At 43.5% G+C, this 27,449-nt stretch overlaps 1 protein-coding gene across 4 annotated transcripts in view; it reads left to right on the plus strand.

The window, feature by feature from the left end:
* VWA5B2 (von Willebrand factor A domain containing 5B2) overlaps positions 1-27,449 on the plus strand; it is an 88,732-nt gene that overhangs the window by 44,624 nt on the left and 16,659 nt on the right. For 3 of the 4 annotated variants that reach the window (XM_082223887.1, XM_082223885.1, XM_082223884.1), the window contains exons 3-9: positions 16,970-17,146; positions 17,610-17,771; positions 18,644-18,875; positions 19,913-20,067; positions 24,188-24,319; positions 25,368-25,489; positions 25,906-26,082. In XM_082223887.1, coding sequence (XP_082080013.1) covers positions 17,008-17,146; positions 17,610-17,771; positions 18,644-18,875; positions 19,913-20,067; positions 24,188-24,319; positions 25,368-25,489; positions 25,906-26,082 — 1,119 coding nt within the window. In that variant the 5' untranslated portion in view covers positions 16,970-17,007. The remainder of the gene's footprint in view (positions 1-16,969; positions 17,147-17,609; positions 17,772-18,643; positions 18,876-19,912; positions 20,068-24,187; positions 24,320-25,367; positions 25,490-25,905; positions 26,083-27,449) is intronic. The other variant, XM_082223886.1, reaches the window with a different exon arrangement.

Below are 27,449 nucleotides of genomic sequence, written 5' to 3' on the forward strand. Positions count from 1 at the left end.
GCCCCTTTCAAACCTGCTTGCACGTGGAAAGCACCCAGGGCCCAGAACGAGCTACTACGCCGAGAATTGCTAGGCCAAAGGCCGACCGCCGACAAATGTGCTTTCACCGCTGGAGAGCGCCAGCTGCCGGACATCAAGTGCTCCACAGGAGTGCCACAAGTGGAATGCATCTGCAGGCTGTTCAGTTGAATTGCATTCAAAGACAGCCATGAATGGACAGGAACTACCCTGAACACCCCAATCTCGTCTGATCTTGGCAGCTAAGCAGGGGCAAGCCTGATTTGTACTTGAATGGGAGACCGTCTGGGAATACTGGGTGCTATAGGCTTTTGCTTACTTCTGACAGTCGGCAGCCCTGCTTTGAACTCTTTCCCTCCACTTGCCATCCATTTCATACCAGCCGCTGCTGCCTGTTCTTTCAATCTTTTAATTTGCTTTCCTTCTGACCTGCACATAGTTATCAACCTTTCCTCTCTTTTTTTTTGCGGGAAATTCCCTTATTCCAGTGCCATTTCCTGCTGCTATCCCAGATGTTTAGATATCTCATAGACTGTCCCCAGGTGAGGCTGCTGATCCCTTATTTTCAAATCTGGAAGTTGACAGCTATGGACCTGTACCTTTAGAACCTTTGGCATGTTCGACGAAGCACGTGAGATAGGTGCTATATATTACCACAATTATTATAATAATGCAAATTGCAGGAGGCATTAGATTAATATTTTTTTACATTTAAGCTTCTGACTCAATTCTATGGTTCTAATTTTGTCTCAGGTGCCATAATTTCTTCTTTTCAATAGCTCTAGTTATTTGCAGGCTTTAACCACTAGAGGGTTCTGTTGAGTTATATTACAAAAGTGTCATCCATAAAAATGGTTTTAAGAATATAAGGAAAGCTTGTTGGATCAGACCAATCACCCATCTATTCCAGCATCCTGATCTCAGAATGGCCAACCAGATACCTTTGGGTAACCACCAAGTAGGATTGATGCAGAAGAGCACTCTCCACTGCTGTGGTACTCAGAAACATTCTTGCCTCCAACGGTGGCAGCAGATCATAGCCATTGCATCTAGGAACCATTAATAACACTTTACTGCATCTGCTTCAACCCAGTTTTCACAAATTATTGAAACTCAGAAAAAGTGAAGAAATCCATTCTGGGTCAGAACTGACGAAGAACGACTTATTGTGCAGCTCACTTTACAAATTAAGACTAAATAATAGCCATGCTTTCAAAACTTGTTAGTGTGTTTTTCTTTAGATTTCATTTATGGAGGGGAGCAAAACTACCTCATGAAGTATGCGTTTTTAAAGTTGAAGTAAGTAAAGACTGTTTTCTAGCAAACAGAATCAATAAATAGGGTCATTTTGTACTAAAAGCAGTATCTCTGAATCTTTCAGCCCAGGAGGTTATGTGATCCACATAGAACACCTTATTCCCTTTAGGTAGGCTGAAGATTAACAGAGCCCTGTCAGTTTACACCTTTTGCTTCCTATTACCCAAAGGCAAGGTTACAGTTGCTAGGGTAACCTCATAACAACTGTGTGCACCCATCTGCATAGGATTTACTTTCTCTAATTAAAAGTCCACGGAGTTGATCCATGTCCTGACATATTAGAGGTCACGTCCCTGTTCTGTTAGATAAGCATATACCATTCTTTGGTCTGGTTGTGTTGGGAAGGTGGGCATCTCACTTCAATGATATTGATTGGAAAGAATAATAATCCAGTACTGGGGTGAGCTAGTGATTATCCCCTTCTGATTTGTTCATCCTCAGAGGGAGATGAATAAGATAACACCCGCTGTAATACTCTTTGTCTATATTTCTCCCATGGCTTATTTTTCATTAAGAGAATATGTAATGCTCAAATTAGATCTTAGGATTTCTGAATATTTCTCACTTTACATTTCTGCCCATTTATCACTTCCCCCATTTGTTTAAAAGATTATTCAGTTATTTTGCTTAAGGACTCAAGAGTGGCCTCCAAATAACCCCATGAGTAGAATGTAAATCTATTTGCATATATTAAAAAATTCCTTCCAGTAGCACCTTAAAGACCAACTAAGTTAGTTCTTGGTATGAGCTTTCGTGTGCATGCACACTTCTTCAGATACACTGAAACAGAAGTTGCCAGATCCTTCTATATAGTGAGAAGGTGGGGAGGGGTATTACTCAGAAGGGTGGTGGGAATGGGAGATTGGCAGATAGCTGAGATGAGCCTGTTGACGACTCTTAATGACTGTAATAGGTTTTACAGGAAAAGGCAAGGGGTGAGAAGGTGAGAAATGGCCTAGTCGTGTATAATGAGACAAGAATCCAATGTCCCTGTCCAGACCCGGTCTCTCCATGGTTTTAAGTTTGGTAATGAGTTGCAATTCAGCAGCTTCTCTTTCCAGTCTATTTCTGAAATTCCTTTGTAGTAAAACAGCTACTTTGAGATCTTGTATAGAATGTCCTGGGAGATTGAAGTGTTCTCCTACTGGTTTCTCTGTTTTGTGATTCTTGATGTCAGATTTATGTCCGTTTATTCTTTGGCGTAAGGTTTGGCCTGTTTGTCCAATATAGAGAGCTGAAGGACACTGTTGGCATTTGATGGCATACACAATGTTAGACGATGAGCAATTAAATAGTCCCGAGATGGTATGTGTGATGTTGCTGGGGCCAGTAATGGTGTTGTCCGGGTGTATGTGGCAGCAAAGTTGGCATCTGGGTTTATTGCAGGCTCTGGTGCCAGTGTCCGTGTTAAGTCTGGTTGTAGTATTATTGTGGGTTAGGAGTTGTTTAAGATTGGGTGGCTGTCTGTAGGCAATGAAAGGTCTTCCTCCCAGAGCTTGAGAAAGAGAACTGTCATTGTCCAGGAGAGGACAATGATCTTCTGATGAAGTTGTCATCAGAATATGTGGAGTGAGGTGGCTAATGAAACCCACTCTATCTCTACCATCTGAATCAAGAGAAGCAGTTCAGGTGCTAGGACCGAGCTTGCCAGCAGTGATGGGCTGGATGTGGGTCTACAAATTTAAACTGAATTCAGTACAACAGAGGTGCCAGGTTCTTAGGTCTGGGAGGTGGAATTGCACACCTCTGAAAGGAACTGGTGTGTAGTTTGGAGATCTTGATCCATTAATTTTAACTTGAGGCCCAGGTAGCCTTGGTGACTTGGAATGCCAGTTTCCACCTACAGTTTGTATACCAGCTATGACCTATTCTGGACAAGAATGACTTGACCCCTGTACTCTTATACTCTAATAACCTTCAGTTTAGGCAACTGCAGTGCACTGTACTTTTGTATTCCCTTGAAGATGGTCCTGAGGCTCAAACTAGTGCAGAATGCAGCAGCCTGTGTGCTGCCAGAGGCATGGTCAGGAAGAGCAACTGCATTGACTGCCTATTCACACCCAATGAAACGCACTGCATGAAAACATGTATTTAGTGGCCAATTGGTTAGTATGATATAGTACTTAAGATTTTGGGTAAACATACATAACAACCCCACACCCCCAAAAAAGTTTAAGGGTGCTGGAAACTGAAGGGTGGGTAAACAACAGTTCCCAGGATTCTTTTGGGGGGCATAGGGACTGCATCTTGTTGAAGCAGAAATACTACTATATTATTATTATTATTATTATTATTATTATTATTATTATTATTATTAATATGCATTGACATTAATGGTCAAAGGAGGGACAAATATTATAGTGCATATCAGTATAGGTTCAGGGGAGCAGAATGTAGCAATGTAATTTCTGTATTTTTCTTCACTACATTTATAAAAGCATGGAGTAAGAAACATTTGTGCAATCGTTTCCTCCATGTGCCACACCCCTACAGCAGATGCAAGGGAGTCCTGCTGCTTGCTAATGTTGGCTTCTCTAATGAGATTGATGCAAGTGCTGCAGGGCTGCATGCAGACGAAATGCGTATTCTTTAGGCATGCAGCTGAAGGGGAAAGTGCTGCTTCAGCCATGCTCAGCACAGTTTTCTCATCAGGAGGATGAGTTGCTTGATCATGTAATGCAGTTTAACAGGTTGGCAAGTGCTGTGGTCCCAACTTACCTGTGGTTGTCCTGGAGGCTGAAGATACATTTATTTATCTTTTTAATTTGTTTATTCATAATTGTACAGGTGGGTAATGCAATTATTTGGCAGCAAGTCATTATAGTCCTGAAGCAGCAGCAGAGGGCCAGGTTGGGCAAGGTGGTGGTGTGCCTAGTCCTGATCTGGTGACAGACAACGAATCCTCAGAGGAGGAACAGGACACCCCACATCTGAAGGACCAGGCAGGGCACCCTGAGTCCAGTGCTGAAGATCCCCTTGTTAGGACTTCTGGGTTGATACCTGAGGAAGAACCTCTGGGCGTGTCAGAGGAGGTTCTTGAGAGTGCTGGTGCCAGCAGAAGAACAATGGCACAATGTGTGTCTACAGACCTAGAGTCAGAAGCCTACTCATGAGGAAGGTGTCTTTTCATGAGTAAGCAATCTCTGATACTTCTTCACTGCTAGCAGCTGTGGTTATATGTCCCTGAGGTATGCTTAGCCTGTACTAGAAACTGGGCTTTTAGTGTTGCTACACCAGTTCTCTGGAATTAATCCCTGCACTTTGATGTACAGGGGCCTTGTGCTTCACTTTGTGTAAGGGGGAAAGTGCAAGCCATTTCCCATCATGCCTCCATAAAATAAAAAGGGGATCCTTTGGTAGGTGTAATTGATGAGAGGGTACAACATTTTTCAAAAGTCACACAGGGAGCTGCCCAGGAATACATTGTAGGGGAAATACAGTGGTACCTCGGGTTACATACGCTTCAGGTTACAGACTCCGCTAACCCAGAAATAGTATCTCGGGTCGCGAACTTTGCTTCAGGATGAGAACAGAAATTGTGTTCCGGCGGCACAGCGGCAGCAGGAGTCCCCATTAGCTAAAGTGGTCTTCAGGTTAAGAACAGTTTCAGGTTAAGAACAGACCTCTGGAACGAATTAAGTACTTATCCCAAGGTACCACTATACAGGACTTTCACTTTTATCAGAATAAATTGTCAGTTGAATTGGAATGGGAGTTGACTTCCGCAGTTTATTCTTTTTCCTGCTATAAAAAGGTAAAGGTAAAGGTACCCATGCCCGTACGGGCCACTCGTGTCCGACTCTAGGGTTGTCTCACTTAAGAGGCCGGGGGCCAGCGCTGTCCGGAGACACTTCCGGGTCACGTGGCCAGCATGATGAAGCTGCTCTGGCGAGCCGGCACCAGCGCAGCACACGGAAATGCCGTTTACCTTCCCGCTATAAAGCGGTACCTATTTATCTACTTGCACTTAGGGGTGCTTTCGAACTGCTAGGTGGGCAGGAGCTGGGACCGAAAGACGGGAGCTCACCCCTCCACGGGGATTCGACCATACGATCGGCAAGTCCTAGGCACTGAGGTTTTACCCACAGCGCTACCCGCGTCCCTTTCCTGCTATAGCTCTAAGTAAATTCTAGTTATATCAGTGAATTTTACAACATAAATATTGTGAAACATATTATACTGTACCCATCAAGAAAGATATTTATATTTTCCAGTAATTATATAGTTATAAAACACCACCATTGTGTAGTTACAGTAATAGCTGCTTAAATTGTTCAGAAATTGCTCCCTATTCTCTAACAATGACAGGCTCTGAACAAAAATGTATAAGTTGTTATTGCAAGTGTGTTATCCTGAAATAACAGCCTTTTCTTTCATCAAGCAAGAAATTGCAAAGGTTCCAGCCACACCTTTCTGAATAGCTCACCTTTGTGCAATTCAAATCAAAAAGATTTTGGTGTTAATTATTTATTTCCTGCCCCTTAAGTGCATGCGATGGCATTGAGTACATTTATAGGTATCCAAATAATAAATGTTCCAGATACTAAATAATAGTAGTTTCCTTCTTCATTCCTGACCAGGATTTACTAAGGATAGATACTTCAATGGCATTTTCTGAGTTCTTTGTTCTCCTTTGGTATAGAGTACCAGGTGGCAGTCACTGTTATAAGCCAAATCTGAATCCTATGGGGAAAACGAGGACAAAGCTGGAATGTAAACATATAGTTAAAGGATGCAATCCTAAACACAGTTACTAGGGAATAAATCCCATTGGGAATTACCTCTGACTAAATATGCTTAAAAATATGCTGGACAAGTCTTTTCAGAGTCAGAACTAGGACTTTCTCCTGGCAGATAACAGCTGACACGATACCAAGGAGTCAGGATAGGCAAACAGGAAGAAGGCTGAGATCTCAGAACAGGCAAATGGACAAGATAAGAATAAGGAATTTAGAGCTTGCTCAGAGAGGAAAAAACAACAGTTAATATGATTCACAAAGGAACTGTCCAGCCTGCAAGTGGTTCGTTCCTACTTCCTTTTGGAGGGACTGGTGGAAGCCTGAAGGAAACTAAAACAGAACTCAGTTTGGGTCATTTGGACTAACTTTGCTTCAGATCAAGCAGGGCAGTCCTGCTGAGCAGTAAATTACCAGTATATCCAGTTAGGAAAATCTCTTAGTTTAAGAAAATTGAAGAGTGCAAGAATAATACCTTAAAAAACAACAACAGTTGAAACATGTCTTTGAAGCAGTTTTTAGATTTTGATACCATGGACTAAAACAAAACTCTCAGGCTGAAACTAAGTAAATTAAAGATGAAACATCATGATGGGTGTGGAGAAAGGGGAGGTGCAGCTAATGTTCAGTGATACATATCCCAAAGTCACTGTGGATAAGGTTGCAGCCTCAGTAATTCCAGTTTTATTTCCTATTTTTCCAGCCTGTTGCAGCTGCACATTGCTGTTTTTAATATTTAATAATATTTATTTTGCATATTATTCAACATGCAACATTATATTGGTTAATATTTAATAATATTTATTTAATATTAAATAATATTTATTTTGCATATTACTGTGTCTTTTAAGATATGCACCGCCTCATGACTTTCGTAAAAAGGTGGTATTAATGTAAAGGGACCCCTGACCATTAAGTCCAGTAGTGACCGACTCTGGGGTTGCGGCGCTCATCTCGCTCTATAGGCCGAGGGAGCCGGCGTTTGTCCACAGACAGCTTCCAGGTCATGTGGCCAGCATGACTAAGCCACTTCTGGCTAACCAGAGCAGCACATGGAAACACCGTTTACCTTCCCGCTGGAGTGGTACCTATTTATCTACTTGCACTTTGATGTGCTTTCGAACTGCTAGGTTGGCAGGAGCTGGGACCAAAGAACGGGAGCTCACCCCGTCGCGGGGATTTGAACTGCCGACCTTCTGATCAGCAAGTCCTAGGCTCTGTGGTTTAACCCACAGCGCCACCCGCGTCCCGTCAAGGTGGTATTAAAATGTAATAAATAAAGCCCTTCCAGTTACTGAGAGGGGAAAATAGAAATGCTTCTGTTGCATTATATGACCAATGGGTTAGTAGTAAGACTGTGAATAAATCAAAAGAGTGAAATCTTTCCATGTGTACTCTATCAAACCATGTTTATCACATCAACCTCAAAGTATCCCTGAGTGATACTGTAGTTCACACAGGCCTATGTATTCACATGATTTCTTTACACTTGATTACAGGCAGCTGAGAGTCAAATAGAACATGGTGGTTGCCATGGGTTTCTTTTAATGTGCCTGCCCTCTTCTCATATAAATGAGGAAGTTATGGTATGCCTTACTTTAACAATAACAGGAGTGTGTAGAATAGTGTGCTGGACTTATATCCATTTCCATGCATTACCTCCCACCAATCTGTTGTTTTAGATACTTTCCACAGTTCCCAATACTGGAGCCAAGAAGTGAGAAAAGTGCCTGGTGTATTGAAGGTGAGGTACGGGTTGGGGTGAGGATTCGTGCATAATTGACTTGGTCATGTACACAGAATAGAAGATGGTATGATCCCCCAAGATGTGTTCAGCAGGTACTGGCTTCAGGATAAGACCTGTTGGCAGACCAACTCTGTGTTACAAATATGTCTGCAAGCATGACATGAAGGCTGGCAACATTAACCCCGCCATATGGGAATCCCTGGCAGACAATCACAGTTCCTGGAGACAGACAGACAGCTTGTGTATCCTCAGCAGGGACCATAGGAGGCAAGATTGCCAGGAGAAACACAGAGAAGAAATGCCACGGTGCACCTGTAGTAGGAAAATCGGACCCCTTCATCTGCCCCACCTGCAATAAAATATGTCTCTGCTGTATTGGTCTATACTGCCACAGCAGGTGCTGTAAGTCTCCAACAGTTTGAGTTTATCCCCACTCTTCCATTGTCTCCAGAGACAGATGAATGCCAACAAATATACCTTCTGCTTTTATAAGGGTATGGGGGGGTGCGTTAATGATAACCCATCACGTCTGGTTTGCCCCCAAGTGTGTAAACTGTTTCCACTGAAAAACATTGTTTGAGGTGATGTAAAAGATCTCTTCACAGTGGGTCTCTAATGACCCAGGCCAGCCTTTCTGTCCATCTAACCCAGTATTCTCTATTATAACTGGGCACATCCAGGGTGCACCCCAGAATTGTTTGTGTGCTACACTCAGTATAGAATCTGTGGGCTTGCTTGGGAATTATAGCTTCTTGAAACTTTTTATGACATTTCTAGGCCTCATGGTTATGGACAAACGTCTGAAAGTGTGTTGAAGGCACTGAAACAAGTCATTATCCCAGTGTGCCACAGCAGATACCACCTCCTTCTCTGTCTTCCACTACTCCAATCCTTGTGAAAACATTCTGTTAAAATCCTGTTCTTCTAGTAATGGTAAACAATGTATCCCATAGCAGGATTTGTGTTTCTTTGGTGCAAGAGATGGAGTTACTTTGTCCAAAATGAGATATAGATATAGATCAGGGGTAGGCAACCTAAGGCCCGGAGGCCGGATGCGGCCCAATCGCCTTCTCAATCCAGCCCACAGACGGTCCAGGAATCAGCGTGTTTTTACATGAGTAGAATGTGTCCTTTTATTTAAAATGCATCTCTGGGTTAATAGAGGGGCATAGGAATTCGTTCATGCCCCCCCCCCAATATAGTCCGGCCCCATGGTCTGAGGGATGATGGACCAGCACACAGCTGAAAAAGGTTGCTGACCCCCTGATATAGATGATTATAGACTATACCTAGTGTCTTTTCTCTAATAAAATTGCGCCTCTCTCCTCTCCGTTCATTACCTCTGACAGGCAGACTTTATAATCCAGAGAACAAGGCAAAGACAAAGCTTGCAGAACTGGCTGTTTTCTCTCCTCAGTGCTGTCAGAGCAGTGCAGACAGCCTGGCCCTTTAATTAGGCCAGGCTCGGAGCTGCTCCGTTTCCTTGCATCTGGCTGGCACTGAGGAAGTAGAGATGTAGCCACTACGGCATTGAGGCAGCCAGTACTAGAGAGAGTCTGCAGCAGAGAGGGAGTGTGTATGTGTGAGTGAGCAATCGCACAGGGAATCTGACAGTTTCCCTCTCGAAAGGGAGAAGACAGAGGCTGAGAGGCTGGAGAAACTAGGCTTCTGGTAACTCTGGCCAGGATCCCTTCCAGAAATGTGCTGATTTTTCATCCATATTAATTCATCCCAAACCAAGCTGGTTAAAACATTCTCCAGGTAAGCCCTTAATGCTCAGTTGTGTGTTGGGTAACTTTGTAGGGCAAGAAAAGAGTGGGAGATTGGGTGAGGCCGAGTAGCATTGGAGGCAGTGACTGTATGGGACCCTGGCTCTTTTGGGGGGGGGCAGGCACCCCTTGAGTGTAAGATGTGCCTAGCCAATCCCTGAACAAGGAATAACTTTAGCTTGCTACTGTTTCCCATATTTTCTCTTAAAAAAAACAAATGGACAGAATCTTTTGCTTTGTTACAAAGCGGATCTTGCTAATTTGTCTTGATGACCAAGAAACCCATATTGCAGTTATGTGACCCACATTTTGTGAATGGGAAAGGGAGCAAACAGAACATGGCACACCAAACCTTTCAGCTGTCTTGACAGCTGCTCTTGCTCCTGCTCCTGCTGCATCACTAACAGACCTGCACTTATGTATTGAACATGTATCATATTAATTATTTACTGTAACTCATCATGGTATATTAGCAAATGTTCCCAACCCTCTGTTGTTAAAAGTATTCACCTGGGGGCAAACAGGACTGGTTTAGTTTTAATTCTGCTCCACCGTTTTTGAAAAGAAATAGGGGTAAGGAGTGCTGGAGGTCTCACACACCCCACAAGCTATTGGATTGGAGGTTTCACTTGACTATAGGGGTTTTCGCAGTTTTGGGGACAACTGATATATTAGGCTGAATTTTTCATGTGATCAAATACGTTGTAGTCTTAGTAGAGGAAACTCCCAGGTGAGCGTCTATCAAATTGCTCCAAGAAGGTGAGTGAAAGGAGTCTCTCCTTTATTTCATTCTCAAGTTGAACTTTTGTCTATTTTATTTAATATATTTCTTTTCAAGACAAAGAAGCCCGCTCTAGATGGTTTGCCATAAAAACAAAACAGTAAAGGTATAAAATACAATTGACCAAAACAGTAGCATACAGTAAAAACATTTCAATCAATGAAAAATTTGTCACAGAACAACAGTTTACAAGATATAAAACAGCATTCTCATAGCATCACAGCCCAGAGTGAGTTTGGGCATTTCATTAGGTTTGTGGGTTCTAGATCAAAATTTAAATTTCTTGTCTGCATGGCAAGACTAAGACTACTGTAGGCAGTGAACCCCAGCAGGAGGCTCCATCTTAATACCTATTATAATTATTTATGTCATTGGCACCAGTAATCTGTTTTCCCATTTTAGACCTCTTGTCCTGGACCGGAGAGAGGATCTCAAGAGTGCGTGTAATAATTCAGTTGGCATAACCTCAGAAGTTGTGGGAAGGGGTGTGACCTGAGAGGGGGGTAGTTTAGTGTAATAAGGGCAGTCTCCAGACAGCTAGTGAAGTGTCTCAGATAATCCTATTTAGACTACTGTCCTTATATTCCAGTCCTGAAAATAAAACTCCATTCAGTTTGCTCTGTTGGCTCATTATTTCTGACTCTGCTCCAGCTTTCAGCCACCAGGAAGTTGGGTGAGAATGTTTGTCACATCTCTGTGAGCTTTTCACAACTTCTCCAGGGTTGCCTGCAGGTACTAACCTCTGCTGTCCATGCTTCTGCTTTTGTCTTGTCTTGGGTAGGTGGTGGTTTATGAAAGTTTAAACATTTGCAGCAAAGAGAATGGTCTGAACATGTCATGGTCCCTTCCAACTCCATGATTCTGTGTGTTAGGCTTCTGCTTCTGAAGCTCAGCAGAACTAGATCTGGTTAGCAGTAGATGGGAAACTGCCTGGTATCCTATGCATGCTGTGATCAACTCCTTGGAGCAGGGATGGAGAACCTGTGACATTTGCTGGACTACAATTCCCATCATCAATCAATCATTTTATTTGTAGGTCTCCTTTCCAAAGTTAAAAGCTCAAGGCGGCTTACAGCATGAAAATTAATTACAACCATAACAAAGGCAGTCATAAACAATAAGTAAAACATCAAAAAGTATACAACCAAACTGAACAATTTCTACATAAATCATAAGATGATCTAAAATAAAGATACAACAAACTAATATCAATAACAGCAACAACCCCTCCTCAGCAAAACCCCCTAAACAATACCCCAGCCCAAAAGTCATCTTTGATCATTGGCCATGTTAGCTGGGGCTGATGAGAGTTGACTTCTATAGGGCCACAGGTTCCCCACCACTTTCTTTGAGGAAGGATGCAATGCATATTACTATTATTTGTTCACAAATACAGCCAGGTTTCTTACCCAAGATATGTGTCAGTGCACTATAAAATGATTCAGAAATGTATGAAAACAAATAGAACAAGCAGTAGATGAGATGAAAGAGCCAGTGTCACCCTAGGATAAGGCTCCACAAAACAGTCATGATGTCTGTGTATGGCAGGCTGTGGGGGCCCTACAACAAAGTCCTGTTCTGGGCACTGCTAGATCTTTTCGAGTGAAGGTACCTGGTGTAAAGCCTCTATAGGAGATCTCAAAGATGAGGGGGACCTATTGTTTAAATAACGGATTTACTGTCAAAAACCCTTGCTATGGATCTATTTTAGCTACTGCATACAGACAAAAAAGAGTCATTAAAAAGACCAGTGATTTTAAAGACAACTGTACAGGTGCTTATGTTCCCAACACAGGGCTTATCCACACTTACCTTTTGCCATCTGGATCTTTCCCTACAAAAAACTGCTCTTTAATGCTGAATCAGTGTAAACAGTAATTTGGGTTTTCCACATATTACCATTTGCTCCAATTGAACTTCAGAGAGCAGGTTTTCACAGGGATAGCTCCAGAGAGAAAAAAGGGGGGAGGGGAGGCACTCTGACATGGAGCTTTAAAGTGCAGACAGAGCCTAAAAAGAGCAGAGGAAGCTAAGTGCAGAAAAGCCCTTAGTTTAGTTGCAGCAATTCTTCTATATTGCTACAGCCATGCTATTCCATTGTGGCAAACTCTGAGAGAGCCTCCTTCCTAGTTCTGCAGTCTTCTTCTGGGAAGGGCTGTAGATCTGTGGTGGACTATCTGCTTTGCATACAAAAGATCCTGGATTCAATTCCAAGGATCTCCAAGCAGTGTTGGGAATTGTGCCCTGCCTGAAATGCTTGAGAGACACTGTACAGTGGTACCTCTGGTTAAGTACTTAATTCGTTCTGGAGGTCCGTTCTTAACCTGAAACTGTTCTTAACCTGAAGCACCACTTTAGCTAATGGGCCTCCTGCTGATGCCGCACCGCTAGAGTACGATTTCTGTTCTCATCCTGTAGCAAAGTTCTTAGCCCAAGGTACTATTTCTGGGTTAACGGAGTCTGTAACCTGAAGCATCTGTAACCTGAGGTACCACTGTATAATCAATAAACACACGAGATGTAACCGGCTGTGTTCTTAGATAAATAAGGTATACTATTCATGTATCAAATCATAAATTTCAATGGAAGTAACTCATAAAGTTCAACAAACGAACAAAGCAGAAGATCCAGTGGATCAGATCATTCTCTAATCAGTTCATGCATAAGGTCCATCTGTGTAATAGTGTCTATTCCAGGCATGTAAGTGTCTATTCCACCTGTCTGTTCATAAGGTCCAAACAATCCACATGAAAGGTTGTTGCTGTTCCACAGAATCCTTTCACAGGGTCTAAGACAAGGATTTCCAGAATATTGGCCTTGTTTCGCCGTCATCAGTAGTTAAAGTTCATATGTGATATTACAGGACAGTGGCTCTTACGGCATAGTAGTAGCTGCTACTACTATGAAAGGATTCTGTGGAACTGCAACAAACTTTCATGTGGATAGTTTGGACCTTATGAACAGACAGGTGGAATAGACACTTACATGCATAGACCTTACGCATGAACTGATTAGAGAATGATCTGATCCACTGGGTCTTCTGCTTTGTTCATTTGTGGAACTTTATATTGAAATTTATGTTTTGATACATGAATAGTAAGGGACGCGGGTGGCACTGTGGGTAAAATCTCAGCGCCTAGGACTTGCCGATCGTATGGTCGGCGGTTCGAATCCCCGCGGCGGGGTGAGCTCCCGTCGTTCGGTCCCAGCTCCTGCCCACCTAGCAGTTCGAAAGCACCCCTAAGTGCAAGTAGATAAATAGGTACCACTTTATAGCGGGAAGGTAAACGGCGTTCTGTGTGCTGCGCTGGCTCACCAGAGCAGCTTCGTCACGCTGGCCACGTGACCCGGAAGTGTCTCCGGACAGCGCTGGCCCCCGGCCTCTTAAGCGAGATGGGCGCGCAACCCCAGAGTTGGTCACAACTGGCTCGTACGGGCAGGGGTACCTTTACCTTTACCTTACATGAATAGTATACCTTATTTATCTAAGAACACAGCCGGTTACGTCTTGTGTGTATTTAGTATGTTTTATGTGACCATAGGTTAGTTTGTTGTTGTTTTGAGAGACACTGTACACACAATTGGAGAAGGTGTCAGTTTTTAAGAATGGGACACTTATTTTCTACCCTGTTCACATGTACACACGCATATGAACACACACAGCCACCACCCCTGGATACAGTGGGAAGAGGATCTTTTGCTAGGGAGAAAGTAGCAGAAATCCAGGGTTGCTTGTTCTTAAAATATTAATAAGATTGTAGGCTGCTGCATTCCCAGAAACAGAAAGGATGGGGGAGTGGGAATCACAGGGTGCTAACCTGTGGATCTGTGTTTATTCATTACAGACTGCCTCACAGCTACCTGCATAAAACATAAAGACCAGATGGGTCTTGTTTACTTTGGTAAGATAAATATGAAGGTTACTGATGATTTAAAAGAAGAAAAAAGCAGGCAGTGATAAGTCATTGGTAAACATGAAGCTGCAGCCAATCAGTGTCATGGCAGACAGAAATAACACATGCATTGCGCATGAAACCATAGGGTCTTGAGTAGGCAAGGAGAGGCTTTGAGTCACGGTCCATATTCCATGGCTTCCTGCGGATTCAAATGGTTTGATGTAGCTGGTGGTGAGCTCTGAGAATGAGTAGGCTCAGCCAAAACCTAGTGGTCAGTGGCAGTTCTCAAGGTTTGGGGAAATACGCACCCTGTTGTCCATCTCCTGTCTTATTACTGTTTTGATTGTTGCTGTTCTGGAGAGTACAGCAGCTAACCACTCTAACCATAACAGCAGCTTTAAGAAACCAGCAATTCCCTTCCACCCCCATCTGTTTCAACAGGCCACTGCTTACGTTGCAAAGAGAAATGCAAGCACTGAATCGACACATGTTCAGGGTTGATTAGCTGCTTTGCATAGCACCTCTGTTTGTTTTTCCATGCCATCTTTTTCATGAGCAGCAGCTGGCCAGAACCTCTCCAGTGTAGCCAGTGCTGCATCTACAAGGTCACCTGGAAACAAAGGTTTATTTTCAGAATACGGATCATCTTCCAGTTTGCTTGAGCCCTCAGTGGGGCCCAGACTTTCCAACGGACCAATGAGAGTGGGCAGCATCTGTTCGCCCCATCCCATAAGCCACCCACGGAGGTTACCTGGGTGACCAATTCACACATGTGGAAGCGAAAAGAGTAGAGAGTAGCTGGGATGTTAAAAGATACTTGCAATATTTGCCAGGGCATTAATTATTAACAACAATAAATTTGAGAGATAGGAGATCATGAAGTAGGGGAAAGTGGAAAACTCCAAGCAATGGGCAGCTTTTAAAGGCTGTGTACACACCATACATTTCAAGCACATGAGTCCTCCGAAAGACTCTTGGGAACAGTAGTTTCTTAAGATTGCCAGGAATTGCATGTCCATGTGTGGTGAATTTCAGTTCCAAGGATACTTTGGTGGAGGTCATGTACTTTAAATGTGTGGTGTTTACACAGCTTACATCATGCAAGACTGCCTAGTTCTGATCATAGGTGTATAATCTTTGCCCATGTTTTCCTTGCAACTGATTTTGAGCATAATAATAATAATAATAATAATAATAATAATAATAATAATAATTTATTTGTACCCTGCCCATCTGGCTGGGTTTACCCAGCCACTCTGGGCGGCTTCCACAGAGACCAAAATACACTAAAATGTCACACATTAAAAACTTCCCTGAACAGGGCTGCCTTAAGATGTCTTCTGAATGTCAGGTAGTTGTTTATCGCTTTGACATCTGATGGGAGGGCGTTCCACAGGGCGGGCGCCACTACCGAGAAGGCCCTCTGCCTGGTTCCCTGTAGCTTTGCTTCTGGCAATGAGGGAACCGCCAGAAGGCCCTTGATGCTGAACCTTATCGTCCAGGCAGAACGATGAGGGTGGAGATTTATGCAATGACTTACAGGCTAATACGCCACCCATCTTATGAGTCTTTTTTCCTTTTGTAAAATTGCTTTAAGGGGAGGTTTTTTCTTTGTATAAATTCTTTTATTTGGGGGGGAGGATGTGCTTCAAATGTGCTTTGAAGGTGTCGTGTGTAAATTTCATCCACAAGAGTTCACACGTTGTTCCAAATGCAGTTGTACCATTGATTTGTGTAACAGCACAATGTTATTCACAGGTTTTTTCAGTTTCTTTCCTAATGATCCCTAGCATGGCATTTGCCTTTTTCTCAGCTGCTGCACACTAGGGGCTCATCCACACTTACCTTTTGCCCTACACTTTCAAGGTGAATGTCAGCACTTGCAAGCTTCATGTTGGAGCACTCTCCACCCCCCACTACTTCCCCCAGGAAAACCCACTCTTTAATGCTGCATTGGAATAAACTGCATTTTGGGTTTTCCACAGACTCCCATTTGCTCCAATTCAGCAGTAAAGAGTAGACTTGAGCAGGAAAGTGCTGAGGATATATATATGGATATATCTATATCGGTCGGACACCCAGCTTTAAAGCATAGACCTGTGCCTAGAAACATGGCACAAAGGAAGTCTGAATGAGCCCTAGGGCAACATTATCATTGGACTATCCACTATGACCCCAATATCTCATTCCTAGTCAGTCACCACCAGTTCAAACCCCATGAGTGAAAATAAGATTTTTTTTGCCCCTATATGCATCAGTTTACACCTGTTTACATTGAATTGCATTTGCCATTTTCTTGCCCACTCTCAGTTTGGAGAGGCCCTTTTGGAGCTCTTCACAATCACCTTTTATTTTAATGACCATGAGCAATTTTAATTAACAAACTTGGCCACCTGACTGCTCACTCCTACCTCTAGAGCATTTATGAACAAGTAAAAAAACACAGGTCTCAATACTCCACTTTCAGGGGACTCCAATTTCTACATCTCTCCATATAATTGTCCATTCATTTATACTTTCTGCTTCCTTTTACTTAACCAATTTTTGATCCACAAGAGAACCTCAGTGTCAGAGGACACTGGTATTTCCCTGGGTTCTGATGAATGGGTAGGATCCTGGAGAACTTCATCTCTGGAGGCTTTTGGCGCAGAGCCAGTGCAGGGCCTTCTCTATTGGCACGTCCTTGTCTTTTCTTATCTTCATAGCTGCAGTTGGTGGGGCCTGTTAGTTTCACCTGAAGATCATGCCGGGCTTGTACTGCCGGCCAGCCTGGACAGCCCTCCCTCTAAAAAGCTCTTGTGTGAAAGCCTGTGCCAATGGGTATTCCCTGGGAGTCACTGCCCACCTTACTTACATCAACTTGGAGGAAGAGCCTATAGAGGGTAAGAGCTTTTTGCAGCTACAGTGGTAGGTTATGACTGCACAGGTGATAGATGCTGTTCTAGATCTATCAGGAATGTAGGTGACTCTGCTGCTTCGGATGCATGATTCCCCATTGGTCAAGATGTTGCATATGGTATAAGTATAAGTCCTATAAATATCTGAAGAGCAGAGAGGACAATTTTCTTCTCTGTTGAAGCACTAGGTAGATTGGAGAGCTTCCACCTTGCCCAGTGCTGTGATGGGAAGAAAATACCATCCCTCACTCCTCTGCTGATCTTCACAGTTCAGCTGAAGAGGGGTGGGGGGTTGTGCATGTGTGTGTGCATGTGTGTGTGTGTGTGTGTGTGTGTGTGAGAGAGAGAGAGAGAGAGAGAGAGAGAGAGAGAGAGAGAGAGAGAGAGATTTGTTTGGGTGCAAGGGGTGAACTGATTACCAATGGACAATCTGTCTTTCTATGCACAGGAGTCTTCATTTATCCCCTGGAGGAGTCAGAGGTGGTCTCAAGCTTTGAAGCTATAACAGGAAACAGAACCTCCACGTTCCAGATCCAGAACCGGCCCAGTGTGGAGGACTGCTGCATTGACTGTAATGCAAGCTGGAACCAGCCACTCTGCTGCACCAATGGTTGGTTGTGGTAACATCTCCTTGCAGTGCTCTGCCTCTGGCACTGCTGAAATGAATAGCAAGGTGGGACTTGAAGCAAAGACATCAATTCAGGACAGTTTCACATTTTGGGGGTTATGGAAGAGTTAGCCAAAGGTGATTTGTCTTCTGCTTTCATGCAATAAATAGTTCAGCTTTCCATCCCAAGAGCACTATCCCTAGGCTAGAACTGGAGGCAGGCTACAATGATCCATTAGAAAGCTGCTAAAAGGCATGAGCTATGAGTCATGCCCCAAATCTCAGCTCTGCTGTGAACACATCTAGTAACCACGATCTAGCACTAGTTGGTTTTGGTCAAGCTGTTATCCTTCATCACTCCTTCAGTACAATACAGAATAATAATACTGGACTACCCAATAGGGTGTCTGTCTATAAGTTGTACAAATAATGCATATGTAGCCACTCAGTAAATTTCCTACTGTTGAGTTTTTCATTAAATTAAATCCCAAGGGGATACCTCGGCTGATGTGTGCAACAGTGGATGGGTTGAGTTTTCCAGGAAGAGAACTAGGCAGCCACAGGTAAATCTGTGGCTTTTGACCTAACCGTTCTAACAGTTTGCCAATAAATACAGTGCCAAGAAACTTAAGTGAGATAATCATGAAGAGTATTTGGGGCTCCCCCACCTGCACTGAGGTGCTGCCATTCCAATGGTAACTTTCAAATCAGAACAGGAAAGGAGGGCTGTGCAATGACTCCAGTCTTCACCTTGCTGTATGGGTAACTCAGTGAGAAGTGTGGCTCCAAGACAGTGATAAAGTAAAGGCATTAGCTTCCCGCATGAGTGTGTAGGAGGCACCATCCTAGCTACCTCCTCTCTGCCTTCTGCCCAGGTCACTTGATCCTTGACGAAGACTTAGCACGTTCCACGTTCATCATCAGCACAGGCCCCGTTGGGCCTTCGGAAACCTTGACTGTAGTCTTCAGCAGCAGTCGGGAACTGGCAACCCTGGCAAGCGGCGCCCTGCGTGTCCTCTTCCCCTCTGTGCTCATGCCCTTCGTTGTATCCATCCCTGAAAGTGAAAGTGAGGCGAGAGGCTTATGTGACGACAGGTTGGCCCTATGGTGATTTTCATGGCTTTCTCAGAGTCTATGCTATGCAAAGGGTAGGGGCTGGAGGAGGTTATAGGGACCACTGATAGCTGGCAAGTAGTTACGGGGTGTGTAGGCAGCAGGAATCAGAGCTTTCCTTCTGACTCATATGGGTTCTCTAGCAAATGGGAGTGTGGCACAAATAACTGATAATGGGAGCCTGAGCCAATTAGAAACTGGCTGGGAGTCACATGACTCAGCAGCAGCAGCATCCCTTTTATATCCAAGGTTAAGGTTATGAGTGCCTTTGCTTATTGAACCAAGAACGTTGGAGGCTATACACCACACCCCTCAACAGTATTTATAGGAACTCAAACACCAGACTCTGCTCTGTTCCAGTAACAAGAAGCCGAAAGCACCAGCCTGAAGATGACGAGTGAGACCTCGTCGAAACGTCGCCCAGACACCCCGACTCTTACACGGGAAGACACCCGAAGACACCAAAACCTGCATATATATATATATATATATATATATATATATATAAAATTTGTTTTCACCTCATCTGCACAGATCCAACTAAGCTATGATACCAGCACACCAAATTCACACCTCAGCCCATATGAACATAGCTGCCAAAAACAGGCCCCTCCCACTGAGGTGAAAGTTTCCGAAAACTTCCCTGATTCTGATTAGTTGCTCTTGTAAATATGCCCCCATGTGTTGGAACAGAGGTCCAGCCGTGGACTTTCTCCTGCAGAAAACAAAGTGTCTTTTTTCGCATCTGTTCTCTTTTGGAAAATGTATATATGGAGCTATGTGATTTTAAAAACTCCTGGGGAGATTGCCTTTAAAAATAAATAAATTGTATTCCAAATTCACTTTAGGCTGTAGCTGCATTTCACTGCCCACAGGAGGCCTCTTTGCAGGCCTTGGGCTGTGTAGTGGTGATTAGTAAATGTATACCTTGCCCAAGAACTCGCACAATAAGGTCAACTGCCGTGCTGCCCTGATGCCTGCCAGACAGCTCTAGTTTGTGACTTTTCTCTCTCTTTCTCCTTCTTCGTCAGCTCTGCCAGTTGTTTTGGATCCACTACTCTGAAGAGTGAGCAGTCTTTCCTTGTGCCTCCCCAGGATACAGACATCTTCAGGGGTGAGGTTTACAATGCCTTTCCCTACGAGTTCAGCTTTGAGATGCTTGTTAAAGGACCCTGTTTGCTGGCAGGTATGATTTAGTATCCAATTTCAGTGTGTCTTGCATTTGCGGTCACATGCACACCATTGCATTTAAAGCATACAATTTTAACAGTCATAGCTTCTCCCAAAAAATTATGGGGACTGTAGTTTGTTCATGGTGCTGACTTCACAGAGCTATAGTTCCCAAAGCCCGTAACTACATTTTTTGAGGATTCTCTATGACTTGGTTGTTGTTGTGTTGTTGTTGTTGTTTTAAAAAAACCCAAATCCAAAGTGGTTTACAAAAAGAATAAAACAATGAAATTGAAATTATCAGCAAAAACAGTTAGAAACAACTATTTAAAACATTCAAAGAATAATTTAAATTGATAAGTTTAAAACCAGATTAAAACACATATTAACACTCTACGTATCTAGAGAGGCTTATTTCTTTATTTAATTTATATGCTACTTGATTGTGAAAACAAAACAAAACCCCCAAAATGGTTTACAAAAAGATAAAACAATAAAATCAAGAAAAAATGCAATACTTTAAAACAGACAGAAAGTTAAAACACTAAAACAGTTTAAAATTCACATCAACTTTCTAAGCATTGATAGGATTGTCTAAGCAAGAATGTTTTTAGCAGACGCTAAAAAAAGAGTACGCTGAAAGTGCCTGCTTGATCTCAATAGGCAGGAAGTTCCAAAGTGTATGTGCTGCCACACTAAACAAATGCGGAATGAATATCTTGTGGCACCTGTAGCAGGGCCAGTTCTACCAATCGAAGTGCTCAAGTGGGCACATGTGGGGTAAGGCAATCTCACATGTAAACTGGTCCCTAGCTGTTAAGGGCTTTATATTCTAACAGTAACGCATTAAAGGGGCAGATGGAGCTCATCAACCTGGGAAGGTAGCCCATCTAAGAGAAGGAAAACTCTGATTCTAAACCTCCACTGCCTTGTGGGATATCTTTGGGAGAAGAAAGGGCTAAGGAGTAAACCCTACACAAATCCAGAGTGGAGTCGCTAAGGTGGTTGGACACCTCCTTACAACAACTGCTGCAGCCAAGCTGCTGCCAAACATATTGCTCTTCTTTCCTTTGGATCCAATCAGTGAGACGGTGGTCTTGTCCTCTGGGCAGCCCAGGTCCTCCATACACACTGCCGAGGCTTGCACCCCAGGGAGGTCTCTTTGGTGCCACTAACGCAGCGGTTTGACTTCACCCCGGGAGGCGCTCTCTATTGTCCCTCGAGACAGATAGATGCCAGCAACAACACCCTGAACTTTGCCCGGTAGCCGATTGACAACCAGTGCAGAGCTGTGAGCACAGGTGTTCTATGATGCCAGGGTCTCATTCTACACTAACTGCAGCTTCCAGATCAAACCAAGGAAAGCCCCATGTAAACTACATGGGGGACTTAAAAATATATATATATCACAAACACATGCAGAAATGTGGAGAACTGAACCTAAGATTGGAAAAGTGAGAATCTGATAGAAACCAAAATGCCAACAGTGACAGGGAGCAGATTCCTTCTGCCCACTCTACTGTCCGCTCTTGATCCAGAAGTAAGTGCAATGACTGCAATGCCCTTTCATTCCATTATCCAGGACTATGGGAAATGCAGGTGATTCACTTTTGCTTTTGCTCCAGATAGATGGATGGATAGATAGATGATAGATAGATGATGATGATGATAGATAGATAGATGATAGATAGATAGATAGATAGATAGATAGATAGATAGATAGATGATAGATAGATAGATTTCATGATCACAGAAGACTGAATACTCGGGTTTCAAAGATGTCTTGCTCTAAGGAGGACTGTGGGGAAGTGACAGCGAATGAAGGTGTTCCAGAAGTGCTGTCTGGTTAGTGGCATTGTGAAGGATTTATGAAGCAGCCCCAGAGGAAGAGGTGGAATCTTTAGTTATAAAGGCGTCAGAAGAGCACTTCATAAATGCTTGTTCTGAACCTCTTTTAGGAATTGGTTAATCACTGAAATAATATATACGCTACTGTGGTTAACAAAGAAGAGATTTTCACCACATGAATAAAGTCTCTGGTTTTTAAACCATCCGTATTGCGCATGCTTTAGTGCTGAGTCTATACTCTTTTTCTCTCATGAAAAAATGATGGCTGTGGGAAGAAAGGAAGCAAGCGAAAGTGTGTGTCGTGGGGGGAGGGAGGGAGATGGAAGCAACTTCAGAGAGCCCTGGAGCATATGCTTGAGACAGACGAAGGAATTAATCCCATTAGGAGTTGGCTCAAGTCCCATGCCTCCGAGAAATGCTGCACTCGTGGCCTTGCTGGGCTTCAGTCTAGTAAAAATGTCTTTTGCTGCTGACGAATGACTTCATTGTGGTCTGTGCATAAAGGTAAAAAAAATGGGGGGGGTTGTGTGCTGAAAAATTATCTAGCTCCATTTATCTAGCAGTGCAGATAAGCTGGCAGGTATGTACCTTAGTGTAAGATATATAAAGGCTTATCCACACTTTCTTTTGCTTCCCCACCTCGCAAGAAATCTGTTCTTTAGCACTGAATCGGAACAAATAGCAATCAGGTTTTCCTGCAGATTGCCATTCGTTCCGATCTACCACTAATTAGTGGGTTTTCTGGGGAAAAGCAGCCGGTCAAAGGCAAAATTGCTCAGACCCATGCCTAGAAAGCTCAGGTCAAGCAGAAAAGCACTTAGACCTTTGCTTTCTAGGCACGGGACAAGCAGAAAGTGTGGGTGAGCCCTAACTGTATATTCTTTTAAATAAGTCTGTGCTGGATTAGTGTTGTGACCACAGTATTGAAACCTTTATACATTTTGGAATGGTTTGCTAAAGAGTGGTTTGAATTCTGTAAGAGCTGTAGGTAAGAGAGGGTGAATTGGCGGGACCTTCAGGTCGGGAGTGAGAGTCCCTGGGCTGTGTGTTTCCTTGGACATGGCTATTAAAAACACACAATTCCAAACAAGTTTGTGCTGAAGAGAGGGCCTTTATCAGTTCTGCACATTTACACATTTGCTTGCTTTTTTCTCATTCTTCTGCAACTCAGAGGGCACACCCTGAGCACTAGAAATCTTACAGCCCTCTTCTGGCTCCTGAGTTACACTGAACACTCACTGCAGTGCTTTGTCTTTGCAGCCACGGGGACCAGCAATTTATTCTTAGTGAAAACAGATTGTAAAGATCCTGAATACTGAAACTACTTTTTAAACAAACATTATTTAGATAAATATCTGGAGATGGAGGAGGATGAAGTTTTTTGTCACTGTTTTGCTGCTGTTAGATTAGGTTTGGTCCCCCCTCCCAATATATAGTTTTGATTTTTAAGATTATTTTTTTAAATTTACTGTGTTAGCCACCTTAGATAAAGGGACCCTGACCATTAGGTCCAGTCGTGGCCGACTCTGGGGTTGCGGCGCTCATCTCACTTTATTGGCCGAGGGAGCCGGCGTACAGCTTCCGGGTCATGTGGCCAGCATGACTAAGCCGCTTCTGCCGAACCAGAGCAGCGCACGGAAACGCCGTTTACCTTCCCACCAGAGCAGTACTTATTTATCTACTTGCACTTTGACATGCTTTCGAACTGCTAGGTTGGCAGGAGCAGGGACTGAGCAACGGGAGCTCCCCCCATCACAGGGATTCGAACCGCCGACCTTCTGATCAGCACATCCTAGGCTCTGTGGTTATTTTTTGAAGAGACATGGAAGAAGAATGCCTCTATTGCATTGCTGTTATCTAATCTCCAAGAGCAGATTTGTGTGTGTGTTCATTCCATTACTCAGCGATCAATTATTCTCTGTCAAACATGTGAACTGTTTCCATTTAAATCTACTCTGTTTATGTCTGAGATCTAATTGATGTACAAGTTCGTTCATCCACACATGTCAGTCATTACTTGATGCCAAGTCTTCAAGTGAGCACCAGTGCATTGCTTTGTACTGTAAAACAAATGCAGCTATTTCCATCTGACTTTCAAGCAGGAGTGGGAAACCTTTGGCCCTGCAGATGCTGATGAACTACAACTCCCATTATCCCTGGCCATTGACCACGTTTGCAAGGCTGATGGGAGTTGTCGTTCAGCAACATCTGGAGGGCCAAATGTCCCCTACCCCTGCTTTAGAGGTTATTACATTACAGCAGGCAATAAAACCCTCTCGTTATTGCAGGATTGGAGAGCCCATCCCACGCTCTTCGGGCTGATGCTAATCCTTTGGCCAGCTCTGCCTCAACTATATGCATCACCTTGGCAGAGAAGCACAGATGTGACAGGAACCTGGAGATTATCTTGTATCCTTGTGGTAAGAGAACACTTTGAAGTCAAGGATTCTGCGATCGCTACAACAATGGAACCTTCTGCTAATGTATAATACACACTGCAGGGGGGAATGTAGGGGTGATACCCGATTGGGGAACCTTGGGACTGAACAATTTAATCTTCCAGGTCTTTAGTTCTGTACCCAGATACCAACAATATATTGCGACTGAGAGACATTCATTTCTGAACTTTTATTTTATAGCACACATGCACAGCTTCTGTAATGCCTATTGGGGTGCTTTCTGAGTTGGCATAGGTCAGGCATGGCCAAACTTGGCCCTCCAGCTGTTTTGGGATTACAGTTCCCATCATCCCTGACCACTGGTCCTGTTAGTTAGGGATGATGGGAGTTGTAGTCCCAAAACAGCTGGAGGGCCAAGTTTGGCCAAACCTGGCATAGGAGCTGCTCTAGTGTGTCTCTGCTTTATGGGAACAGTGGACTTTTTAATATATTATTTTTATCATGACATTTTTATTTAGGTAGTTATGGACTAAACACAAAATCTCAAGTAAGAACAACCAGACTAGCCCAGACGATGTGTTTAAGAATTAGTATAAATATGAAGCTAGGCAGATTATTCAGACAACTATATAGCAAATTATGTGGGGTAAGATACCACCTGCGTAGTGTTTAAAGAGCTGATTCTCTTATTTCTGTGACCTCTGGAGAGAAGATACTCCCTGCAGCAATATCCATGCTGCTCGTGTAGCATCAGAAGGGGTCCTCAAAGTGCAACTCACAGATATACTTATTTTAGGATTGGTGCATGTCAATCATCTATCATAAGGAAGCTACTTTAACCTGCTCCATGTGGTGTCAGTTGCCACCTGATGGGCTGTTCCTGGTGACCCTCTACATAAAGGAGGAGGTTATTATTCCTATTTTACAGGTGTGGAAATGAGACTGGGAGTTGTCTGAGGCCACCAGTTTTGAGTCCATACCTGGTTTTGAACCTAGGTCCAAACAGCCCAGCTGTCTGTGCACTGGATCATTCTGACTCTCATGCAGCTTTACATTTTCCTCCCCTAAGAACCTCATCATCCACACCTCATCATAGAAGATGGTGCTATCTCATATCAAGACTACGAGGCACAAATAAGGAGCCGCCGTGATTATGCTCGTATTGCCAAAAAAGATGATTGGGAGAGACAGGTAACCATCTAGGAAGAGAATTTTTTTTCTTGGTTGTCTAAGGATGGTCTCAAGTTGGATTGAAATGACTAGGACCTAGACAGTAGCACCTTAATACCTTGCTTTTTGTCACCTCTAACTGTAAATTCTCTGGCCTGATGGCTGAGCAAGAAGCACATGGTGTGGTAGGGATGCTGCTGCTCAGCTGAACTCTGGTTGGTCACATTGCTGCTGCTTACTGGAAGGTAGAGGGGATGGGAGATAGAAGGGATGGGGCAAGGCGACCATGAAGTCATTGCAGTGCGCACACACTGCTGGAGAAATTCTGGTGCTCCTGCCAGTGCATTTGCACTGTGCCAACCTCCGCATTGCATGATAATATACAATGATATCGGGAAGGAAAGGTTGAAGCCACAACATATTTTCTTTGCTCCTAGGTTGCCTTTGTCCAGAAGAGGTTCCACAAAGACATTTTTCACAATCCTGTCCTGATGCTGAATTTCTGCCCTGAGGCCAGCTGCGTTTCCACTGATTTCCAGACCATCACTCGTGAAATGCTCTTCCTCATTGACCAGAGTACAAGCATGAGTGGCCCCGGCGTTGATGGGATCAAGGTAAACAGAGCATTGGGAAATGGGAAGCTGTCTTTTAGAAAGTCGGGCCATTGGTGCTATACTAGGTCAGCAGTGTCCATACGGGCTGACAGCGGCTTGCCTGGGGTTCACACAGGGGTTTTCCACCAGCCCTGCCTGAAGATGCCAAGGACTGAACCTGACATATTTACTGAATGGGCATCAAGGTATATGCTCCTGATGCCGTGTGTGTGTGTGTGTGTGTGTGTGTGTGTGTAAAATAAAACTAATTTTTTGCAGACCTGATGAGCAACAGTTCCAGAATATATGCAGAATATGCACAATTGTTTTTTCAGCATCTGCCAAGTTTTCAAAAATTATATGAGATATTATATTGATTATTATGCAGATAAGTAGCATCTTCCCACATTACGATGCCTCTCTGGGGCATCCTTAACAATGTATGTTTTCCCAGCTTTAATGGGAAGATGCTCAGAATTCCTCGCAGGACTCAGATTTTATTCCTTCCTGTTAGTGTAGCCTGAGCAGGGAAAGGCTTGTCCTCTTGCTAAGGATGCTTCCAGATTGATACTGTTTTTGGGTAGGATTTGGTCACAATCCAGCAAATTCAGGTTGCACAGTTATAGTTGATTGTGAGGTCTTGCACAACAAACCTGCTTCCCCAAAGATGAGACTTTTTGCATTATGGATGAAGAAAGTGTGGGATATGAACCAACCTGGACCCTGCAATCACCATCTGAGGCCCTTCTTTGTGTGTCTGTTGCAAACCAGTTTGCCATGAACATTTGCTGTAAATTTTGGACACCACAAAAACCTTCCAAAAGTGGATTAGACAATGTTAACATCAGTGCATACAGCCAACCACTCACATAGAAACTCATTAAAAGTGCATTTTGAGCCCTGATTGACAGCAAGCTTGCCACAAGCACCAACACTTCTCCCACAAAAGCATTCCCTACTGCTAATATATTCAATATAACCTGCATACTTTGTACAATGTTGTTCGGTTTTCTTATGGAGCTTTCACAAAGATGATAATGAATGTTAATTAGGAGATGCTGTTCAAGACACAACAATCCAGAAATGTTAAGTACTATAATTAAGATGCCAAGGCAGACAACTCTAACCAACATTGCTGCTCCAACCAAACACAGCTCCAAGGTCCTCCAAGTTTTTCCTCTCCCCAGCAAAATTCCCACTAACTACCCCAAGACTGGTCTGTGTCCCAAGCAAACTTGAACTACACTTGTAGGAAAATAAGAATAGAACATTTAATTGAGTGTTGTGTTCTCTTCGCTGCCAAGAAACAATGACTCTCTGCACCTATTGAAACTCCTTTCCATCTTGCCTCCTAAAATGCAGAATGTTTTTGCCTGGCACATAACAAT

The sequence above is a fragment of the Podarcis vaucheri genome, assembly GCF_965113315.1.
Source record: "Podarcis vaucheri genome assembly, chromosome: 5".
Taxonomy (NCBI): Eukaryota; Metazoa; Chordata; class Lepidosauria; order Squamata; family Lacertidae; genus Podarcis; species Podarcis vaucheri.